The 21,639-nt window shown below is 49.8% G+C and overlaps 2 protein-coding genes across 5 annotated transcripts in view; both read left to right on the top strand.

Moving 5' to 3' along the window:
* LOC123769351 (potassium voltage-gated channel subfamily KQT member 1) overlaps positions 1-21,639 on the top strand; it is an 874,235-nt gene that overhangs the window by 397,155 nt on the left and 455,441 nt on the right. The window lies entirely within an intron of this gene.
* On the top strand, positions 857-5,826 carry LOC138355257 (uncharacterized). The gene is made up of 2 exons (XM_069310121.1): positions 857-1,036; positions 5,293-5,826. Exons 1-2 carry the CDS (start codon positions 857-859, stop codon positions 5,824-5,826), a joined length of 714 nt encoding a protein of 237 aa, XP_069166222.1.

Genomic DNA, 21,639 nt, shown 5'->3' on the forward strand with positions numbered 1-21,639 from the left:
GAATTTTGGCTAACTTTAGCCAAACCTTAAATAATAGCACATGCTATAGTCTAAAAAAAAAAAAAAAAAAATTGGGGCCTCGCAGCTGAGTGGACAGCGCTTTGGGGTCGTAGTCCTAATGGCCCGGGTTCGGTTCCCAGCGGAGGCGGAAACAAATGGAAAGTTTTTTTTCATCCTTATGCCCCTGTTCACCTAGGAGTAAATAGGTACCCTGAAGTTAGGCAGCTGCTACGGGTAGCTTCCTGGGGATGTGTGTGTGTGTGTGTGTTAGAGATAAATATATGTAGTAGATATTCTAGACGAAAAATAAATTGGTTAGAAAGGCGTGGTCCAAGAGCTAAATAGCTCGATTCTGTAGACACAAATAGTAAACACACAGACGAGTTTGGGTAGACATGATCACCACATACAAAATTCCCATGGAAAATGACAGAGTTGACTGTGTAAAGACAGATTATTTAACACGGGTTGTACACGCACAAGGGGACACAGGTGGAAACTGAGTACCCAAATGAATCACAGAGACATTAGAAAGAACTTTTTTCAGCGTCAGAGTAGTTAGTAAATGGAATGGATTAGGCAGTGATGTGGTGGAGGCTGACTCCATACAGTTTCAAATGTAGATATGATAGAGCCCAGTAGGCTCAGGAACCTGTACACCAGTTGATTGACGGTTGAGAGGCGGGACCAAAGAGCCGCAGCTCCACCCCCGCAAGCACAACTAGGTGAGCGCGCGCGCGCACACACACACACACACACACACACACACACACACACACACACACACACACACACACACACACACACACACACACACACACACACACACACACATTCTTGACCATATTTTGGTGGCATGTCGCAGGCGATCTTGGGCGGCCAAGAATACTATGGTGCCTTGATACGCCTCAACTCTTGCCGCAAAGTTTACCTCGAAAGGAAATCCAGCAACAGCCTCGCTAACTTCAAAGACATTTTGGCCGCCGAGAAAGTCATTCCCACCAGCGCTCTCTCACGTTTCAATCCAAAAGGATTGGTCGGTACGGCGATGACCTCACTTCTTGCCGGGTCGGGGTTCGATACCTGGAGGTCACAATTCCTTCATCCCGTTTTCATATATCAGGTCCTATACAACCCATATAATTTCCATGTACTATAGTCATATTGCCTTAACTCTTTTATGAAAATTACCTTAGATCTTCCTAGTACATTTCTACCCAAGGTCTCGCAATTCAAAGAACCAAATTCAAAACAAAACAGGTGGGTGGAAATTGTGTGGACAAGTAGGCGGTGATCAGAGACGCGGCGACCTGCTCAGCGGTAGCACCGCTCCTGTGCCAGGTACGTCCACTACGGGCTCACCATAGCCCGTGCTACTTGTCCCGCTCCTGTGCCCGGTAAGCTACGGGTTCACCATAGCCCGTGCTACTTGTCCCGCTCCTGTGCCAGGTAACCTACGGGTTCACCATAGCCCGTGCTACTTGTCCGGCTCCTGTGCCCGGTAAGCTACGGGTTCACCATAGCCCGTGCTACTTGTCCCGCTCCTGTGCCAGGTAACCTACGGGTTCACCATAGCCCGTGCTACTTGTCCCGCTCCTGTGCCCGGTAAGCTACGGGTTCACCATAGCCCGTGCTACTTGTCCCGCTCCTGTGCCAGGTAACCTACGGGTTCACCATAGCCCGTGCTACTTGTCCCGCTCCTGTGCCAGGTAAGCTACGGGTTCACCATAGCCCGTGCTACTTGTCCGGCTCCTGTGCCCGGTAAGCTACGGGCTCACCATAGCCCGTGCTACTTGTCCCGCTCCTGTGCTAGGTAAGCTACGGGCTCACCATAGCCCGTGCTACTTGGAACTTGTTCTCAGTAGCTGAATCTATAACAACAACAGCCGGCCATTATTCTGCCCCCACGTGTCCTGTTTAATTAAACACATCTCTTGCCATGCTAGGCTTCCTGTCCCACCCCCCGTTGGTTATCCTGGGACGAGACTGCTTCACCGACCTCTCCTCTTACCAAAAAACGTCGCATTTCGTTCGTATGTGTGACGTAAGGTCAAAAATTGACGGACTAGAAATTGAAAGCGGCTGGCGAAAGTGACGTACTGCTCCGTTTTCTGTTTTGGGTCCTCGGGGAGCCGGTCGGCTGAGCGGACAGCACGCTGGACTTGTGATCCTGTGGTCCCGGGTTCGATCCCGGGCGCCGGAGAGAAACAATGGGCAGAGTTTCTTTCACCCTATGCCCCTGTTACCTAGCAGTAAAATAGGTACCTGGGTGTTAGTCAGCTGTCACGGGCTGCTTCCTGGGGGTGGAGGCCTGGTCGAGGACCGGGCCGCGGGGACACTAAAGCCCCGAAATCATCTCAAGATAACCTCAAGATAAGTTAGGATAGGGGCACTTTATATTGATCGTTTTCTTGACGTTGGGAAAACCTTAGGAGGACGGTTTGGCTTCCTACTGCCATGGGGCACTGGGCCTCCCTCCCTCCTATCCTGAGGCACGCCTAATCTGTGGGCGTGATTCGTGTAGCCTAATCTGTGGGCGTGATTCGTGTAGCCTAATCTGTGGGCGTGATTCGTGTAGCCTAATCTGTGGGCGTGATTCGTGTAGCCTAATCTGTGGGCGTGATTCGTGTAGCGTAATCTGTGGGCGTGATTTAACAATACTAACAGAGACCAGTGGAAGTGTGACCGTTATATTTAGCGTTACATAAGTGTTACATAAGTTACATAAGCGTAGGGGTGTTATTGCTGCCAGAATAGCCAGGTAATTAAAACATGCTGGTGTAATATTTTTAATATAATTAGAAAATATCTGTGTTGTCTGACACATGAAAGGGAACCGCGCTACGTCTACTGCGAGGCAGGTGTGTGTGTGTGAGGCAGGTGTGTGTGTGTGAGGCAGGTGTCGTGAGGCAGGTGTGTGTGTGTGAGGCAGGAGCCGTGAGGCAGGTGTGTGTATACGAGGTAGGTAAGTGTGACAGCAGGTTTGAAAGAAGATACGAAACCGAACTAGAGACCCAAGCTAACCTGGAGAAGAGAGATAACTAAGAGAGAACCTAGATATAATAGAAACCTTAACCAGGGTATTTAACCGACCTAAACGAGACCTAACCTGCTTGATACCTGGTTGATGGGGTTCTGGCAGTTCTTCTACTCCCCAAGCTCGGCCCGAGGCCAGGCTTGACTTGTGAGAGTTTGGTCCAACAGGCTGTTGCTTGGAGCGGCCCCTAGCCTGGAGAAATATTGCTGAGCGGATAGGGAGGAGCGGACATTCAACAGGACTATGGTTCAGTAGATTATATCTATCAACCAGTGATGTTCTAGCCCGGATCCTTGTTGACCGGTGGTCAACCGGCGGCCTCACGACTCCTGGGTTCTGGGTTCGATCCCAGGCGCCGGCGAGAAACAATGGGCAGAGTTTTTCACCCTATGCCCCTGTTACCTAACAGTAAAATAGGTACCTGGGTGGGAGGCCTGGTCGAGGACCGCGCCGCGGGGACACTAAAAGCCCCAAAATTATCTCAAAATAACCTCAAGATAACTCAAGAGAACCCAGAGAGAGAGAGAGCAGGTCAAATGGAACCTCGTGAAGGTGCGGATAGGTCGACCCTGGGAGGAGAGGCGTGGACACCAGCAAGGAACACGCAGGTTGCTGCAAGAGGTCAGGCCAGATGCTAGAGATGTTTAGAAAAGGATTTTTCATGCCGGGAATAAGAGTTATTTTTCTTACGACAGGTCAAGATGTTTTCAAGAGTTTGACGGCAAAAATTCTCAAGGTTTCAAGAGACATTTGCATTTTTTTGGGAAAAGATTTTGAAAGCAGAAGGCACTGAATGGAATTGAAAGCAGACGTATTCACGACGTTGGTTTAAAATATATTCAAAACATTCGCAACGCTCACAAAAAGTTGCCGTCAGTCATAAAAAGTATTAAAGATGAGTCCTAAGCGGACGTTGAAGCATTGAAGAAGAAAAGGTTTGAGTTACAAGAGAAAGGTTAAGTGTGTAGGGGTCGTCTTGGGTGGGGGAGGAGGGGGAGGGGGTCGTCTTGGGTGGGGGAGGAGGGGGAGGGGTCGTCTTGGGTGGGATGGGAGGGAGAGGAGGGGTCGTCTAGGGTGGGGGAGGAGGGGTCGTCTTGGGTGGGGGGGGAGGGGTCGTCTTGGGTGGGGGAGGAGGGGGAGGGGTCGTCTTGGGTGGGGTGGGAGGGAGAGGAGGGGTCGTCTAGGGTGGGGGAGGAGGGGTCGTCTTGGGTGGGGGAGGAGGGGGAGGGGTCGTCTTGGGCGGGGGAGGAGGGAGGGGAGGGGTCGTCTAGGGTGGGGGGAACTTCCGGCCTTCTCCTACATTATCTAACAACTCTAACCTTAGCCCCAAGCCTCTGACCAGTCCCCCTGCATAGTTAGATGAGACTAGCCCCAAGCCTCTGACCAGTCCCCCTGCATAGTTAGATGAGACTAGCCCCAAGCCTCTGACCAGTCCCCCTGCATAGTTAGATGAGACTAGCCCCAAGCCTCAGACCAGTCCCCCTGCATAGTTAGATGAGACTAGCCCCAAGCCTCTGACCAGTCCCCCTGCATAGGTAGATGAGACTAGCCCCAAGCCTCAGACCAGTCCCCCTGCATAGTTAGATGAGACTAGCCCCAAGCCTCTGACCAGTCCCCCTGCATAGGTAGATGAGACTAGCCCCAAGCCTCAGACCAGTCCCCCTGCATAGGTAGATGAGACTAGCCCCAAGCCTCAGACCAGTCCCCCTGCATAGGTAGATGAGACTAGCCCCAAGCCTCAGACCAGTCCCCCTGCATAGTTAGATGAAACTAGCCCCAAGCCTCAGACCAGTCCTCCTGCAAAGTTAGATGAGACTAGCCCCAAGCCTCAGACCAGTCCCCCTGCATAGTTAGATGAGACTAGCCCCAAGCCTCTGACCAGTCCCCCTGCATAGGTAGATGAGACTAGCCCCAAGCCTCAGACCAGTCCCCCTGCATAGTTAGATGAGACTAGCCCCAAGCCTCTGACCAGTCCCCCTGCATAGGTAGATGAGACTAGCCCCAAGCCTCAGACCAGTCCCCCTGCATAGTTAGATGAGACTAGCCCCAAGCCTCAGACCAGTCCCCCTGCATAGTTAGATGAGACTAGCCCCAAGCCTCTGACCAGTCCCCCTGCATAGGTAGATGAGACTAGCCCCAAGCCTCAGACCAGTCCCCCTGCATAGGTAGATGAGACTAGCCCCAAGCCTCAGACCAGTCCCCCTGCATAGGTAGATGAGACTAGCCCCAAGCCTCAGACCAGTCCCCCTGCATAGTTAGATGAAACTAGCCCCAAGCCTCAGACCAGTCCTCCTGCAAAGTTAGATGAGACTAGCCCCAAGCCTCAGACCAGTCCTCCTGCAAAGTTAGATGAGACTAGCCCCAAGCCTCAGACCAGTCCTCCTGCAAAGTTAGATGAGACTAGCCCCAAGCCTCAGACCAGTCCCCCTGCAAAGTTAGATGAGACTAGCCCCAAGCCTCAGACCAGTCCCCCTGCAAAGTTAGATGAGACTAGCCCCAAGCCTCAGACCAGTCCTCCTGCAAAGTTAGATGAGACTAGCCCCAAGCCTCAGACCAGTCCTCCTGCAAAGTTAGATGAGACTAGCCCCAAGCCTCAGACCAGTCCTCCTGCAAAGTTAGATGAGACTAGCCCCAAGCCTCAGACCAGTCCTCCTGCAAAGTTAGATGAGACTAGCCCCAAGCCTCAGACCAGTCCTCCTGCAAAGTTAGATGAGACTAGCCCCAAGCCTCAGACCAGTCCTCCTGCAAAGTTAGATGAGACTAGCCCCAAGCCTCTCACCAACATTTGACAGACAAATACCTGCAGATATAGATAATAAAATTAAAATTAAAAAACATTTACACTTCAGTTCAGAAAATATTTCTTTCTTTTATCTTTTTCCTATAAAACAGCGTTTTTAAATATATAAACAATTTCTTTTGCCCAGTTAAATAAAAACCACTGAAATATAAAGCAATCTTTTATAGCTCATCTCTATATCGTACTATATATCTCTGTATCTCAATATCCTGCCTTATAAAAATCTAAAGTTAAACTTTAGCCTTGGTATAACGGAAGGACCCCCACCCCGTTCTTGGGTAATCAATACGAGGCCTCGAAGGCTGGCCTCGGGAGATGGAGAGACCAGAGAAGGATCTACATCAAAGGAACAAAGAAATGATGACCAAACCATCACTCGGAAGATGATTATGATGAACCGGTGGAGACGTTCTCCATCTCAGTTGGGGTTCACTCATCATTTCTTCAGCCACGTTGCTGTGACTCATCGCCTCAGCAGGAGATGAAACATTTGAGTACAATGATAGTTCATAGTTTCGTGAATGTCTTGAAATGTGCTTTGTACAATGATCTCAACTGTAAGATGAAGAAAAAGAGACTTGTGTTTGTCATCTTAGCGATTCAGGTGTGTGAGAGGCAGGAGCCGTGGGACAACAGGTGTGTGTGAGGCAGGAGCCGTGAGGACCAGATGTGTGAGAGAGGCACTCTGAAGTGAGCGACTTGAGGAAGCGCAAAAGTGTGATGATGTGTGTGATGATAATCACCTCCACACTGGACAGCTGTCCACCCCATTATCTTCACCTTTACGAAATAAGTCTACCCCGGAAGGTAAGTCATGCCTCGAGTTAATAGGACAGAATGACTGAGAGGGAAGGTTGAACAGGTGGGCGAATGTTTAAGTTGTTAGACAAATAATTCAACATTGAATTTAGGTCCTATACAACACATCAGAGGGTCCTACACAAGCCAGCGAACCAGGCCGGAGTCCTGGGTAGCGTGCTTAATTAATGTTACCTGGTTGATACCTGCTTGATGGGGTTCTGGGAGTTGTTCTACTCCCCAAGCCCGGCCCGAGGCCAGGCTTGACTGGTGAGAGTTTGGTCCACCAGGCTGTTGCTTGGTGTAACAAAACGCGCTATAACGAACTGGAAAAAGTGTCAGTCAGTGGGGAAATAACGGAATATAGAGGGGTCATTAGTGAAGTCTCTCCAGGCGCTGTGATTGAACTGATGAATTGAGGATCTGAGTTGAGGAGGACAACGCATGCAAGCGAGAGCTGCAGGAGACCTCCAGGAGACCTCCGAGACGATTTGAATGAGTTGCAGACACGAGGCCGGCCTCGTCAAGCAGGTGCATGCGAAACCTGTACATTTTATCTGGTCGAGGACCGGGCCGCGGTGACGCTAAGCCCCGAAATCATATCAAGATAACGCGGTGGTACCGACGACCCGTAAGAAAACACTCACGACCCACAAGGAAACGCGTCTTGCGTGTACAAGGTCCGTAAGTAAGAGGACCGAGCTATTAGGAACAACACTATAGTTTTTAAAAGCAAATTGGCCAACAAAGGAAATGGGAGGGTTTTGCATTAGAGGACGGATAATTTAGAAATGTGGGGGCCCAAGAGCTGAAGTTCCCTTATGTAAAGTAACACTAGCTGCCAGTGACATTTCACCCCTGTTACTGTTCCTGTTCCTTTTCTTCCTTACTGTTCTTCCTTTGTATGGTAATTATGAGGAGGAAAAACAGAGCCAAACTTGTGATTATACAGCACTTGCAAGAGATATGGGGGACAAGGAGCTGGGATATGGGGACAAGGAGCTGGGATATGGGGACAAGGAGCTGGGATATGGGGACAAGGAGCTGGGATATGGGGACAAGGAGCTGGGATATGGGGACAAGGAGCTGGGATATGGGGACAAGGAGCTGGGATATAAGGACAAGGAGCTGGGATATAAGGACAAGGAGCTGGGATATAAGGACAAGGAGCTGGGATATAAGGACAAGGAGCTGGGATATAAGGACAAGGAGCTGGGATATGGGGACAAGGAGCTGGGATATGATGACAGTAAAAATAAACTGTGCTAACTCCCTTGCACCATCGGGAACTGAACGCCGTAGAGAGAGGAAGGGAGGGAGAGAGAGAGAAAGAGAGAAACAGAGAGAGAGAGAGCGAGAGAGACGCACCCGTACCCTCGGAAACCTCTCTAGTCGATTACGCTTTTTTGCACATTAAAAACCTCGTGTTGGTTTAAAAAGTGAGTATCACTGTAGCTGTTATAATATATTCATAACGAGGAAAGGCGTGCTGGCAAGCTGCACACATCTATGAATGCCTGATCTATGTATGCATGTTTAGCCAGATTTAGCCTTCTGATTTTGGGTAGAGAATTCTATTCATAATTACATGATCATTTTGGGCAGGAGAGGCCAGCCAGCCTTCAGGACAGCTGATATTGATTCCTGCCAGTGGGCGTGGCAAGAGTGGGAAGGGGTGAGGTGAGGGGGAGTAGTGAGGGGAGAAGGCGAGGGGTGAGGGGAATGAGTAGGGAGTGAGGGGACGTAATAAGGGTGAGAACGGTCATTTCAAATACAGAAGATTCATACTAGATTCTTGGACTTAACTCATTCCGTCATATTTAATAACACACTAAAACATCTTCGGAGGCAGAAAGCTAATATAAATAGGCAGAAGTACCGGCATATATTTAATATATATGCGTAAAAACCACATTTGAAGAATTAGAGGATGCTGAACGCGTTTTCGGCTCAATTCGCCTTCATCAGAGCAAAATAGAGTATCTGAAAACAAAGAATTGACGACGTTTCGTCTAATGAAAAGAGGTTAATGTCAGTTTATAAGGCAAGAGAGTGAGAGATGATAGTGAAGAATTAAGAGAATGTGCTAAAATATAGGAAAGGTTAGAAGTTAGGAAAAAACAAAGAAAGAAGAAAGGGAAAAAGTATAAATATATGAAAAGTTGAAGTATAAGAAAGTTAAAATATAATAAACTGTAGGAGCCCAGATAGTGGAGAGATATATAGCTGTGCAGCAATATTCCACTCCAATAGAGCACTAGCGTCTTGAAGAATATCATCATCGGTATAGCATCTCTGGTGTGAAAGGTTCTTGTTATCCAACCTGTCATTTTTCTTGCAATTGTAACGGCTACTTTATTGTGTTGTTTAAAGGTAAGGAGCAGGAGCAGGTGCTAGGAGCAGATACTAGGAGTAGATGCTAGGATCAGGTGCTAGGAGCAGGTTGATATATTAACGAGTGTGTTCCCAGCACTTTTGCACATCGGAGGTTGACTCCGTTGTCTGTGATGGAGTGCACTTGAAGATGTTGATGTGAGTAGAGTGTGTGGGGTCCACGTTAAGGAGGTGGGCGGAGGTGTGGCAACTGTGGCACGGGGCAGGGTACCACACCACTGGGAGAAACCAATGTCCTTATGAGAGAGTGTTCTCCGAGTGCCGTGGGGCAAGGAGTGGGGGTCTGGGGTATGTTATGACCGTGGGAGAGGGGCATCACTTGGTCACTTGGAGAAGGGAACTATCCAGGATACTGGGGGGATCAAACGCTGACCTGCATACGGAACAGGTTGGGTTCCGGTGTGTATTTACTATTTGTGTCTGTGGAATCGAGCTATTAGCTCTTGGACCCCGCCTTTCTAACCAATTTACTTTTTCCTCGTATTATATTTACTACATACATTTCTAACACACACACACACACACACACACACACACACACACACACACACACACACACACACACACACACACACACACACACACACACACACACACACTGGAGGACAGAAGAGACACTGGAAGACACAAGAGTAAGGGGGGACATGATCACAACCTACAAAATCCTCAGGGGAATCGACCGGGTAAACAAGGATGAACTATTCAACACTGGTGGGACGCGAACAAGGGGACACAGGTGGAAGCTGAGTACCCAAATGAGCCACAGAGACATTAGAAAGAACTTTTTCAGTGTCAGAGTAGTTAGTAAATGGAATGCACTAGGAAGTGATGTGGTGGAGGCTGACTCCATACACAGTTTCAAATGTAGATATGACAGAGCCCAGTAGGCTCTGGAATCTGTACATCAGTTGATTGACGGTTGAGAGGCGGGACCAAAGAGCCAGAGCTCAACCCCCGCAAACACAACTATTAGTACACACACACACACCCCCACACACCCTCTCCATCCCCCTCCCTCACTTCCACCTTCCACCTCTCCCCATATACTCACACACCTCCTCTCTCTCTCTCTCTCTCTCTCTCTCTCCCCCCCCCTCTCTCTCTCCCCCCCTCTCTCTCTCTCTCTCTCTCTCTCTCTCTCTCTCTCTCTCTCTCTCTCTCTCTCTCTCTCTCTCTCTCTCTCTCTCTCTCTCTCTCTCTCTCTCTCTCTCTCTCTCCCCCCCCCTCTCTCTCTCTCTCTCTCTCCCTCCCCCTTTCTCTCTCTCTCTCTCCCTCCCCCTTTCTCTCCCTCTCCCCCCCCCTTTCTCTCCCTCTCCCCCCCCCTTTCTCTCCCTCTCCCCCTCTCTCTCCCTCTCCCCCTCTCTCTCACTCTCCCCCTCTCCCTCCCTCTCCCCCTCTCTCTCACTCTCCCCCTCTCCCTCCCTCTCCCCCTCTCTCTCCCTCTCCCCCTCTCTCTCCCTCTCCCCCTCTCTCTCCCTCTCCCCCTCTCTCTCCCTCCCCCCTCTCTCTCCCTCCCCCCTCTCTCTCTCCCTCCCCCTCTCTCTCCCCCTCCCCCTCTCTCTCCCCCTCCCCCCTCTCTCTCCCCCTCCCCCCCTCTCTCTCCCCCTCCCCCCTCTCTCTCCCCCTCCCCCTCTCTCTCTCCCCCTCCCCCCTCTCTCTCTCTCCCCCCCTCTCTCTCTCCCCCTCCCCCTCTCTCTCCCTCACCCCCTCTCTCCCTCCCCTCCTTCTCTCCCTCCCCTCTCTCTCTCCCTCCCCTCTCTCGCTCCCACCCCTCTCTCTCTTCCTCCCCCTCTCTCTCTTCCTCCCCCCCTCTCTCTCCCTCCCCTCTCTCGCTCCCACCCCTCTCTCTCTTCCTCCCCCTCTCTCTCTTCCTCCCCCCCTCTCTCTCCCTCCCCCCCTCTCTCTCTCTGTGTCTGTCTGTCTCTCTCTCTCTCTCTCTCTCTCTCTCTCTCTCTCTCTCTCTCTCTCTCTCTCTCTCTCTCTCTCTCTCTCTCTCTCACACACACACACACACTCATAGGGAAATCATGGAAGGGAGACGAACTCTGACTGCCAAACGCAGGAAATTCACAACTGGAACAAACACAGAGGATGGGATGGAACAGGAAGCCTGGATGAAGGAAGTACTCCAGCAAATGCAGAATGAATTCAGTGAAGGACTGAGGGTAATGAGGGAGACAGTAGCCAACCTGCAAGATGATTTAAGGGCAGCAAAGGAGGAGATAAGATACCTAAAGGAGACTCTTCCACAATACCAGGCACAAACCGTACCCCAGGGAGATGGGAATGCTACTGTGGAGGGGACCACCACAACCCAGATCTCATTTGCTGAAATGCTTAAAAAGAGCCCTGAAGCTAGGTCTGCGGTTAAGGAAGTTGCCATGGAAGTGGCTTCCTCTCAGGAAGCAGCTAGATGTACTAGCCGGCTGATAGAGAGAAATAGAGCAGTAGTAGTAGCAGGCATTGAAGAACAAACAGGGACCAGACCAAAGGAGCGGAGAGACAAGGACAAAAACATGATTAAAGAGATCCTTAAAGAGGTAAGGATGGAGGGAGCTGAGCGAAATGTTGAAAAGGTTTTCAGGCTTGGAAAGTACAACAAGGACAGAGACCGAATGATAAAGGTGGTTTTCATGAGCGAAATCGCGAAAGAGGAACTGCTAGCAAGGAAGTGTTGTCTAAAAGGTGTAGAGAAGTTCAAGAAAATATTCCTGCAGAGGGATATGACAAGGGAAGAGAGAATACGGACAGCAGACGCGAGGAAGGAGCGCAGGAAGAGAGAAGGAAATCAGAGTACCACAACCCAGAACCCTACAATCCCAGAGGGAAGTGGAGAACCCTCCTCAAACAGTGCAACAGCCACAGGGATTGGGGCACCACCCCCAAATTCTACCCAACAGACACCCAACCTGCCCCATCCCCTGTCAGCCCCCCACTAAGTACCCACCTAGGGCACCCTCCCCCCACCCACCCCCCACCCCCCACTCACCCCCCTTCTCCCCCTCACCCCTCTCCCCAGGACCTCCCTTCTCCCCCATCCCCCATGCCCTCCCTTCTCCCACATGCCTTCCCGTCTCTCCCACCCCCATGCCCTCCCTTCTCCCCCTCCCCCCTAAGCCCCCCACTCTCCCCCACCCCACCTAAGTCTTCCCCTCTCCCCCACTCCCCTAAACCCTCCCCTCTTCCTCACCCACCTCAGCCCTCCCTTTTCCCCCACGCCCCCCAAGCCCTCCACCCTTTTCTCTTCCCCCAAGCCCCCCCATCTCCCCTATCCCCCACAGCCTCTCCTCCCCCCATGCTTCCCCAACCCTCCCTCTCTTACCCACCCCCTGTACCCTCCCCCTCTTATCCACCCCCTGTACCCTCCCCCTCTTATCCACCCACTGTACCCTCCCCCTCTCCCCCACCACCCCAAGCCCTCCCTCCTCCACCAATCCCCCCGTGCCAGGTCCCCCCAGCTCCCACTCACCCCAGATCCCAAAGGTCCCCCCCAGAAAAGAAGCAGAAGAGAGTCAGTTTCAGGGTGATGTACTCGAACATAGATGGGATCACAAGCAAGACAAGTGAACTAAGGGAAAGAGCACAAGAAGTTAACCCAGATGTAATCGGACTCACTGAAACAAAACTCTCTGGAATCATAACGAATGCCGTGTTTCCCCAGGAGTATACAGTAATAAGGAAAGAGAGGGAAGGTAGAGGAGGAGGCGGAGTGGCCCTACTCATGAGAAGGGAATGGAGTTTTAAGGAGATGGCCATCCCGGGCTGTGAGGAGTTCAGAGACTACATAGCAGGCACCATAACAATGGGAGGACCAAGAATAGTAGTAGCAGTAATATACAACCCTCCACCAAATGACAGGAGACCCAGTCAAGAGTATGAAAACAACAACAAGGCAGTTAACACTATAATTGAGAGGGCAGCCTCTGCTGCCTGTAGAAATAGATCCCACCTGCTCATCATGGGCGACTTCAATCACGGAAAGATTGACTGGGAGAACAAGGAACCGCATGGAGGCGAGGATACGTGGAGAGCCAAACTATTGGAGGTGGTGACAAGCAACTTTTTAACGCAGCATGTCGGAGAACCCACAAGGATGAGAGGCAATGATGAACCAGCGAGACTCGACCTAGTCTTCACTCTGAACGACTCCGACATAAGAGAAATCGGTTTTGAGGACCCAGTAGGAATGAGCGACCACAGTGTACTGGTGTTTGAGTACTTGATTGAAGAAGGGTTATTGAACTCGAGGAGGGATACCGAAACCAAAAGGTTAGCATACCGAAAGGGAAACTATGAGGGGATAAGAAAATTCCTAACAGATATAGCATGGGAAACAGAGCTCAGGGGAAAGACGGCCCAAGATATGATGGATTACATCACGCAGAAGTGCAAGGACGCAGCAAACAAGTTTGTCCCAGTCCAAAAGGAAAACAGAGAAATGAAGATGAGAAACCCATGGTTTAATCAAAGATGTAGGCTAGCTAAGCAGCAAAGTAAAAGGGCATGGAGAAACTATAGGAATAACAGGACACTGGAGAGCAGAGAAAGATACCAGAATGCCAGGAATGAATATGTCAGGATGAGAAGAGAGGCAGAAAGACAATACGAAAATGACATCGCAAGCAAGGCAAAGACTCAGCCTAAATTGTTGCATAGCCACATTAGGAGAAAAACAACAGTAAAGGAACAGGTTATGAGATTAAGGATAGGGGCGGAAGGATTCACTACAAATGACAAGGAAGTGTGTGAGGAATTGAATAAGAAATTCCAGGAGGTCTTCACCTTAGAACAAGGAGAAATTCCAGAGGTAAGTGAGGGAATAGCTAACCAGGAACCACTGGAAGAGTTTGAGATTACCAGTGGGGAAGTAAGGAAGTGTTTACTAGAGTTGGACGTGACGAAGGCTATAGGCCCAGATGGAATCTCCCCTTGGGTTCTAAAGGAAGGAGCAAGAGAACTGAGCCTACCACTCTCCATAGTGTATAACAAATCACTGGCAACAGGGGAACTGCCAGATACTTGGAAAGCAGCTAACGTAGTCCCGATATACAAGAAAGGGGATAGACAGGAGGCACTGAACTACAGGCCAGTGTCCCTAACCTGCATACCATGCAAGCTGATGGAGAAGATTGTGCGAAAAAAACTAGTGGAGCATCTGGAGCGAAGGAACTTTGTAACACAGCATCAACATGGGTTCAGGGATGGCAGGTCCTGCCTCACAGGGTTACTTGAATTCTACGACCAGGCAACAAAAATAAGGCAAGAAAGAGAAGGGTGGGCAGACTGCATATTTTTGGATTGTCAGAAAGCCTTTGATACAGTGCCACACAAGAGGCTAGTGCGAAAGTTGGAGATGCAGGCTGGAGTGAGAGGGAAGGTACTCCGGTGGATAGAGGAATACCTAAGCAACAGGAGACAACGAGTCTGTGTGAGGGGTGAGGTCTCAGATTGGCGAGACGTCACAAGTGGAGTCCCGCAGGGGTCAGTCCTTGGACCTATACTGTTTCTGGTATATGTAAATGATCTCCCAGAGGGTATAGATTCGTTCCTCTCAATGTTTGCCGACGATGCAAAAATTATGAGGAGGATTGAAACAGAGGATGATAGTAGGAGGCTACAAGATGACCTGGATAGACTGAGTGAATGGTCCAACAAATGGCTGTTGAAGTTCAACCCGAGTAAATGCAAAGTAATGAAACTAGGCAGTGGAAACAGGAGGCCAGGCACAGGATACAGAATAGGAGATGAAGTACTTAATGAAACAGACAGAGAGAAAGATCTAGGAGTTGATATCACACCAAACCTGTCTCCTGAAGCCCACATAAAGAGAATAACGTCTGCGGCATATGCGAGGCTGGCTAACATCAGAACGGCGTTCAGGAACCTGTGTAAGGAATCATTCAGAATCTTGTACACCACATATGTAAGACCAATCCTGGAGTATGCGGCCCCAGCATGGAGCCCGTACCTTGTCAAGCACAAGACGAAGCTGGAAAAAGTCCAAAGGTATGCTACTAGACTAGTCCCAGAACTAAGAGGCATGAGTTATGAGGAAAGGCTGCGGGAAATGCACCTCACGACACTGGAAGACAGAAGAGTAAGGGGGGACATGATCACAACCTACAAAATCCTCAGGGGAATCGACCGGGTAAACAAGGACGAACTTTTCAACACTGGTGGGACGCGAACAAGGGGACACAGGTGGAAGCTGAGTACCCAAATGAGCCACAGAGACGTTAGAAAGAACTTTTTCAGTGTCAGAGTAGTTAGCAAATGGAATGCATTAGGAAGTGATGTGGTGGAGGCTGACTCCATTCACAGTTTCAAATGTAGATATGATAGAGCCCAATAGGCTCAGGAATCTGTACACCAGTTGATTGACGGTTGAGAGGCGGGACCAAAGAGCCAGAGCTCAACCCCCGCAAGCACAATTAGGTAAGCACAATTAGGTAAGTACACACACACACACACACACACACACACACACACATACACACACACAAATTGTGTGTGTAAAAGCTTAAAAGTGTGTGTAAGAGCTTAAAATTGTGACCAAAGGACAAGAGGTCCGGGAAAGGAGACTTGATTACAGAAAAGGGGACTACAGAAGGATAAGGGACTACCTGGGAGAAGTGCAGTGGGAGGAAGAACTTAGAGGAAAAACAGTGCAAGGTATGATGAACCAAGTCATATTGAAATGCAAGGAGGCTGAAGATAGATTTATTCCAACAATAAAGGAAAAAAGCAGGAGGGAATATAATAACCCATGGTTTAATAGACAGTGTCAGGAAGCAAAGGTGAGAAGCAGGAGGGAGTGGAGGAAGTACAGAAGACAAAGGACAGAGGACAACAGGATTAGATGTAACAGAGCTAGGAATGATTACATTAACATAAGACGAGTGTCGGAAAGAAATTATGAGAACGATATTGCAGTCAAAGCGAAAAAGCAACCAAAATTACTACATAGCCATATAAGAAGGAAGATGTCGGTAAATGACCAAGTGACAAGACTGAGGAAAACAGAAGGGGCATATACAGAAAGCGACAAGGAAATCTGCGAGGTACTGAATGCAAAATTCCATGGAGTGTTCACAACCGAGCCTGAGCAGCTCCCATTGTTAGAAGAGATTACCCAAGATGAAAGACTATCGGATATAGAGGTGACAGCAGAGGATGTAATGATACAGTTGACAACACTGGATGCAAATAAAGCTGTTGGACCAGACAAAGTATCACCGTGGATACTCAAAGAGGCAGCGCAGGCTCTCAGCGTGCCTCTGGCAATGATCTTTAATGAGTCACTTATGTCGGGAGAATTGCCCAGTTGCTGGAAGGAGGCAAATGTCGTACCGATTTTCAAAAAGGGTGATAGGGAGGAGGCACTTAACTACAGACCCGTATCACTGACAAGCATCCCCTGCAAAATACTTGAAAGAATAATTAGGCTAAGACTTGTTGAGCACCTGGAGAGCATTGGGTTTGTAAACAAGAACCAACATGGGTTCTGGACAGGGAAATCATGCCTAACAAACCTTTTAGAATTCTATGATAAAGTAACAAGGATAAGGCAGGACAGAGAAGGCTGGGCAGACTGCATATTTCTTGACTGCCAAAAGGCCTTTGATACGGTACCGCACATGAGACTGCTATACAAACTTGAGAGGCAGGCAGGAGTAAGCGGAAAGGCCCTAGTATGGGTGAAGAACTACCTAACAGGAAGGAGCCAGAGGGTAATGGTAAGGGGCGAAAAGTCGGACTGGCGAACAGTAACAAGTGGAGTACCTCAAGGATCGGTGCTGGGACCAATCCTCTTTCTAATTTACGTAAATGATATGTTTACAGGAGTGGAATCATACATGTCAATGTTTGCAGATGACGCAAAATTAATGAGAAGAGTTGTGACAGACGAGGATTGTAGGATCCTCCAAGAGGACTTAAACAGGCTGCAGAGATGGTCAGGGAAATGGCTACTGGAGTTTAACACCAGTAAATGTAAAGTTATGGAAATGGGATCAGGTGACAGGAGACCAAAGGGACAGTACACAATGAAGGGGAACAGCCTACCTGTAACGATTCGAGAAAGAGACCTGGGAGTGGATGTGACACCTAATCTAACTCCTGAGGCACATATAAATAGGATAACGACAGCAGCGTACTCTACACTGGCGAAAATTAGAACTTCATTCAGAAACCTCAATGAGGAAGCTTTTAGGGCGCTTTACACTGCCTACGTGAGACCCGTCTTAGAGTATGCCGCGCCATCATGGAGCCCCCACCTGAAGAAACACATAAAGAAACTGGAGAAGGTTCAGAGGTTTGCGACGAGGCTTGTCCCAGAGCTACGAGGGATGGGATATGAAGAGCGGCTGAAGGAACTGAACCTTACGACACTAGAGAAAAGAAGGGAGAGAGGAGATATGATAGGGACATATAAAATACTCAGGGGAATTGACAAAGTGGAAATAGATGAAATGTTCACACGTAATAATAACAGAACGAGGGGACATGGGTGGAAACTGGAAACTCAGATGAGTCACAGAGATGTTAGGAAGTTTTCTTTTAGCGTGAGAGTAGTAGAAAAATGGAATGCACTTGGGGAACAGGTTGTGGAAGCAAATACTATTCATACTTTTAAAACTAGGTATGATAGGGAAATGGGACAGGAGTCATTGCTGTAAACAACCGATAGCTAGAAAGGCGGGATCCAAGAGTCAATGCTCGATCCTGCAAGCACATATAGGTGAGTACATATAGGTGAGTACACACACACACACACACACACACACACACACACACACACACACACACACACACACACACACACACACACACACACACACACACACACACACACACATACACACACATACACACACACACACACACACACACACACACACACACACACACACACTGTGAGGTTTGATAGCTGAGTGAACAGCGTGCAGGACTCGTAATTTTGTGGCCCGGGTTCGATTCCCGGACCAGGCAGAAACAAATGGGCAAAGTTTCTTTCACCCTGAATGCCCCTGTTACCTAGAAGTAAATAGGTACCCTGGGAGTTAGACAGCTGTTACCCACCCAGGAAGCAGCTCCGTGTGTGTGCGTGCGTGTGTGTGTGCGTGCGTGTGTGCGTGTGTGCGTGCGTGTGTGCGTGCGTGTGCGTGCGTGTGTGCGTCCGCGTCCGCGTGCGTGTGTGCGTGTGTGCGTGCGTGCGTGCGTGCGTGCGTGCGTGTGTGCGTGCGTGTGTGTGTGTGTGTGTGTGTGTGTGTGTGTGTGTGTGTGTGTGTGTGTGTGTGTGTGTGTGTGTGTGAAAAAAATAGTAGTTAATAACAGTTGAGTGACAGTTGAGAGGCGGGCCGAAAGAGCTGAGCTCAACCCCCGCGAGCACAACTAGGTAAACACACACACACACACACACCACAAAGAAGCAGCCCGTAGCAGATATCTAACTCACAGGTAACTGTTTACTGCTAAGTGAACAGGTGCACCAGGGTGACAGAAACTCTGCCCATTTCATTCCGCCTCGACCGGATATCGAACCAGGGCCCTTAGGACTACGACCCCCGAGCGCTGCCCACTCAGCCGCGATGTTCCTATGTATATGTACTCACCTATTTGTTGCTGCAGGATTGAGCATAGACTCTTGGATCCCGCCTTTCTAGCCATCGGTTGTTTATAGCAATGACTCCTGTCCCATTTCCCTATCATATCTAGTTTCAAAATGATGAATAGAGTTTGCTTCCCCAACCTGTTCCTTAAGTGCATTCCAATTTCCCACTACTCTCACGCTAAACGAAAACTTCCTAACATCTTTGGGACTCATCTGAGTTTCAAGCTTCCACCCATGTCCCCTCGTTCTGTTACTATTCCGTGTGAACATTTCATCTATTTCCACTTTGTTAATTCCCCTGAGTATTTTATATGTTCCTGTCATATCCCCCCTCTCCCTTTTTTCTAGTGTCGTCAGGTTCAGTTCCTTCAGGCGCTTTTCATACCCCATCCCTCGTAACTCTGGGACGAGCCTCGTCGCAAATTTCTGATCCTTTTCCAGTTTCCTTATGTGTTTCTTCAAGTGGGGCCTCCATGATGGCGCGGCATACTCTAAGACTGGTCTCACGTAGGCAGTGTAAAGCGCCCTAAATGCCAGCTTTCTTAGGTTTCTGAATGAATAATGAATAAAGAATGAAGTTGTGTGTGTACTTACGTAATTGTGCTTGCGGGGGTTGAGCTCTGACTCTTTGGTCCCGCCTCTCAACTGTCAACCAACAGGTGTACAGGTTCCGGAGCAAACGTGTGTGTGTGTGTGTGTGTGTGTGCGTGTGTGTGTGTGTGTGTGTGTGTGTGTGTGTGTGTGTGTGTGTGTGTGTGTGTGTGTGTGTGTGTGTGTGTGTGTATGTATGTATGTATGCTCACCTAGATGTACTCACCTAAATGTGCTTTCAGGGTCCAGCTAGGTTCCTAGTCCCGCCTTCCGAGCGTTCTTAGATTAAAGCAATGACCTATTTATCACGCTTTTATCATTTATAATTTATAACTACTCTATGAATCGATCTATAGCTTCAACGACTCCTACGTCCAACCCGGCTCTCTTCTAGACAGCTCTGACGCTGAAAAGTTTCTTTCTGACGTCTCTGTGACTAATTTGCGTCTCGAGTTCCCATTCCTGTGCGTGGACCACATACTGACAGTGGTCTTGAGAAATATGTGAGCAAGATCTCTAAAGTTTAGGTGGTATTTATGCCTGGTAACGTAAGGTAATAGAGCAGATAATAGAGCAGGGGCCAGATTCACGAAAGCACTTACGCAAGCACTTACGAACGTGTACATCTTTCTTCAATCTTTGACGGCTTTGGTTACATTTATTAAACAGTTTTCAAGCATGAAAACTTCCCATTCAACTGTTGTTATTGTTATAAACAGCCTCCTGGTGCTTCGGAGTTCATTAACTGTTTAATAATTGGAAACAATGCTATCAAAGATTGAGAAAAGGTGTACTGGTTGGTAAGTGCTTGCGTAACTGCTTTTGTGAATCTAGCTCCAGGCCTTTATAGAGAGTGATAGACATATATGGTAATGCTGTTAAATACCGTAATATAACACTATTGATACAGAAAAGTAGACATTGTATTGTTCTGATATATGGTATAAGTTGTATTTTATATATTTGAGGGCTGTTACACGCAGCGTGTTGGGTGTATGAGAGTGTTGATGATGTGATGAGTGACAGGTGGAGGCCAGGTTGTGTGACGTCACACTGGTTAGTCAAAATATACGAGGATGGGGGTCAGGAGGGAGGTCTGGAGGGAGGTCTGGAGGGAGGTCAGGAGGGAGGTCAGGATGGGGTCAGGAGGGAGGTCAGGATGGGGGTCAGGAGGGAGGTCAGGATGGGGGTCAGGAGGGAGGTCAGGATGGGGGTCAGGAGGGAGGTCAGGATGGGGGTCAGGAGGGAGGTCAGGATGGGGTCAGGATGGGAGATCTGGAGGGAGGTCAGGATGGGGGTTCAGGATGGAGGTCAGGATGGGGTCAGGAGGGAGGTCAGGATGGGGTCAGGAGGGAGGTCAGGGTGGGGTCAGGAGGGAGGTCAGGATGGGGTCAGGAGGGAGGTCTGGAGGGAGATCTGGAGGGAGATATGGAGGGAGGTCAGGATGGGGTCAGGAGGGAGGTCAGGATGGGGTCTGGAGGGAGGTCAGGATGGGGTCAGGAGGGAGGTCAGGATGTTGTCAGGATGGGGGTCTGGAGGGAGGTCAGGATCGAGGTCAGGATGGGGGGTCAGGAGGGGGGTCAGGATGGGGGTCAGGAGGGAGGTCAGGATGGGGTCAGGATGGGGGTCAGGAGGGAGGTCAGGATGGGGGGTCAGGAGGGAGGTCAGGATGGGGGTCAGGAGGGAGGTCAGGATGGGGGTCAGGAGGGAGGTCAGGATGGGGGTCAGGAGGGAGGTCAGAATGGGGGTCAGGAGGGAGGTCAGGATGGGGGTCAGGAGGGAGGTCAGGATGGGAGGTCAGGATGGGGGTCAGGAGGGAGGTCAGGATGGGGGTCAGGAGGGAGGTCAGGATGGGGGTCAGGATGGGGGTCATGATGGGGTCAGGATGGGGGTCAGGAGGGAGGTCAGGATGGGGGTCAGGAGGGAGGTCAGGATGGGGGTCAGGAGGGAGGTCAGGATGGGGGTCAGGAGGGAGGTCAGGATGGGGGTCAGGAGGGAGGTCAGGATGGGGGTCAGGAGGGAGGTCAGGATGGGGGTCAGGAGGGAGGTCAGGATGGGGGTCAGGAGGGAGGTCAGGATGGGGGTCAGGAGGGAGGTCAGGATGGGGGTCAGGAGGGAGGTCAGGATGGGGGTCAGGAGGGAGGTCAGGATGGGGGTCAGGAGGGAGGTCAGGATGGGGGTCAGGAGGGAGGTCAGGATGGGGGTCAGGAGGGAGGTCAGGAGGGAGGTCAGGATGGGGGGTCAGGATGGGGTCAGGATGGGGGTCAGGAGGGAGGTCAAGGTAAGAATGAGAGCTGTGACCCTAGTGTATAAGACTGTTTGAAGTTAAACAAAATATATATTGATCATCTTCTCACATAGTGTTGCAGAAAGTGTCACCTAGCATAGCGTAAAGTGTCACCTAGT

The sequence above is a fragment of the Procambarus clarkii genome, chromosome 66, assembly GCF_040958095.1.
Source record: "Procambarus clarkii isolate CNS0578487 chromosome 66, FALCON_Pclarkii_2.0, whole genome shotgun sequence".
In the NCBI taxonomy this organism is placed as follows: Eukaryota; Metazoa; Arthropoda; class Malacostraca; order Decapoda; family Cambaridae; genus Procambarus; species Procambarus clarkii.

Excerpts from the sequence above, each read along its gene's own strand:
- LOC138355257 (XM_069310121.1), top strand. The coding sequence starts at position 857 with ATGTCGCAGGCGATCTTGGGCGGCCAAGAATACTATGGTGCCTTGATA. Across the intron at positions 1,037-5,292 it reads GTTTCAATCCAAAAGGATTG|TTAGATGAAACTAGCCCCAA; the intron begins GTCGGTACGGCG and ends CCCCCTGCATAG.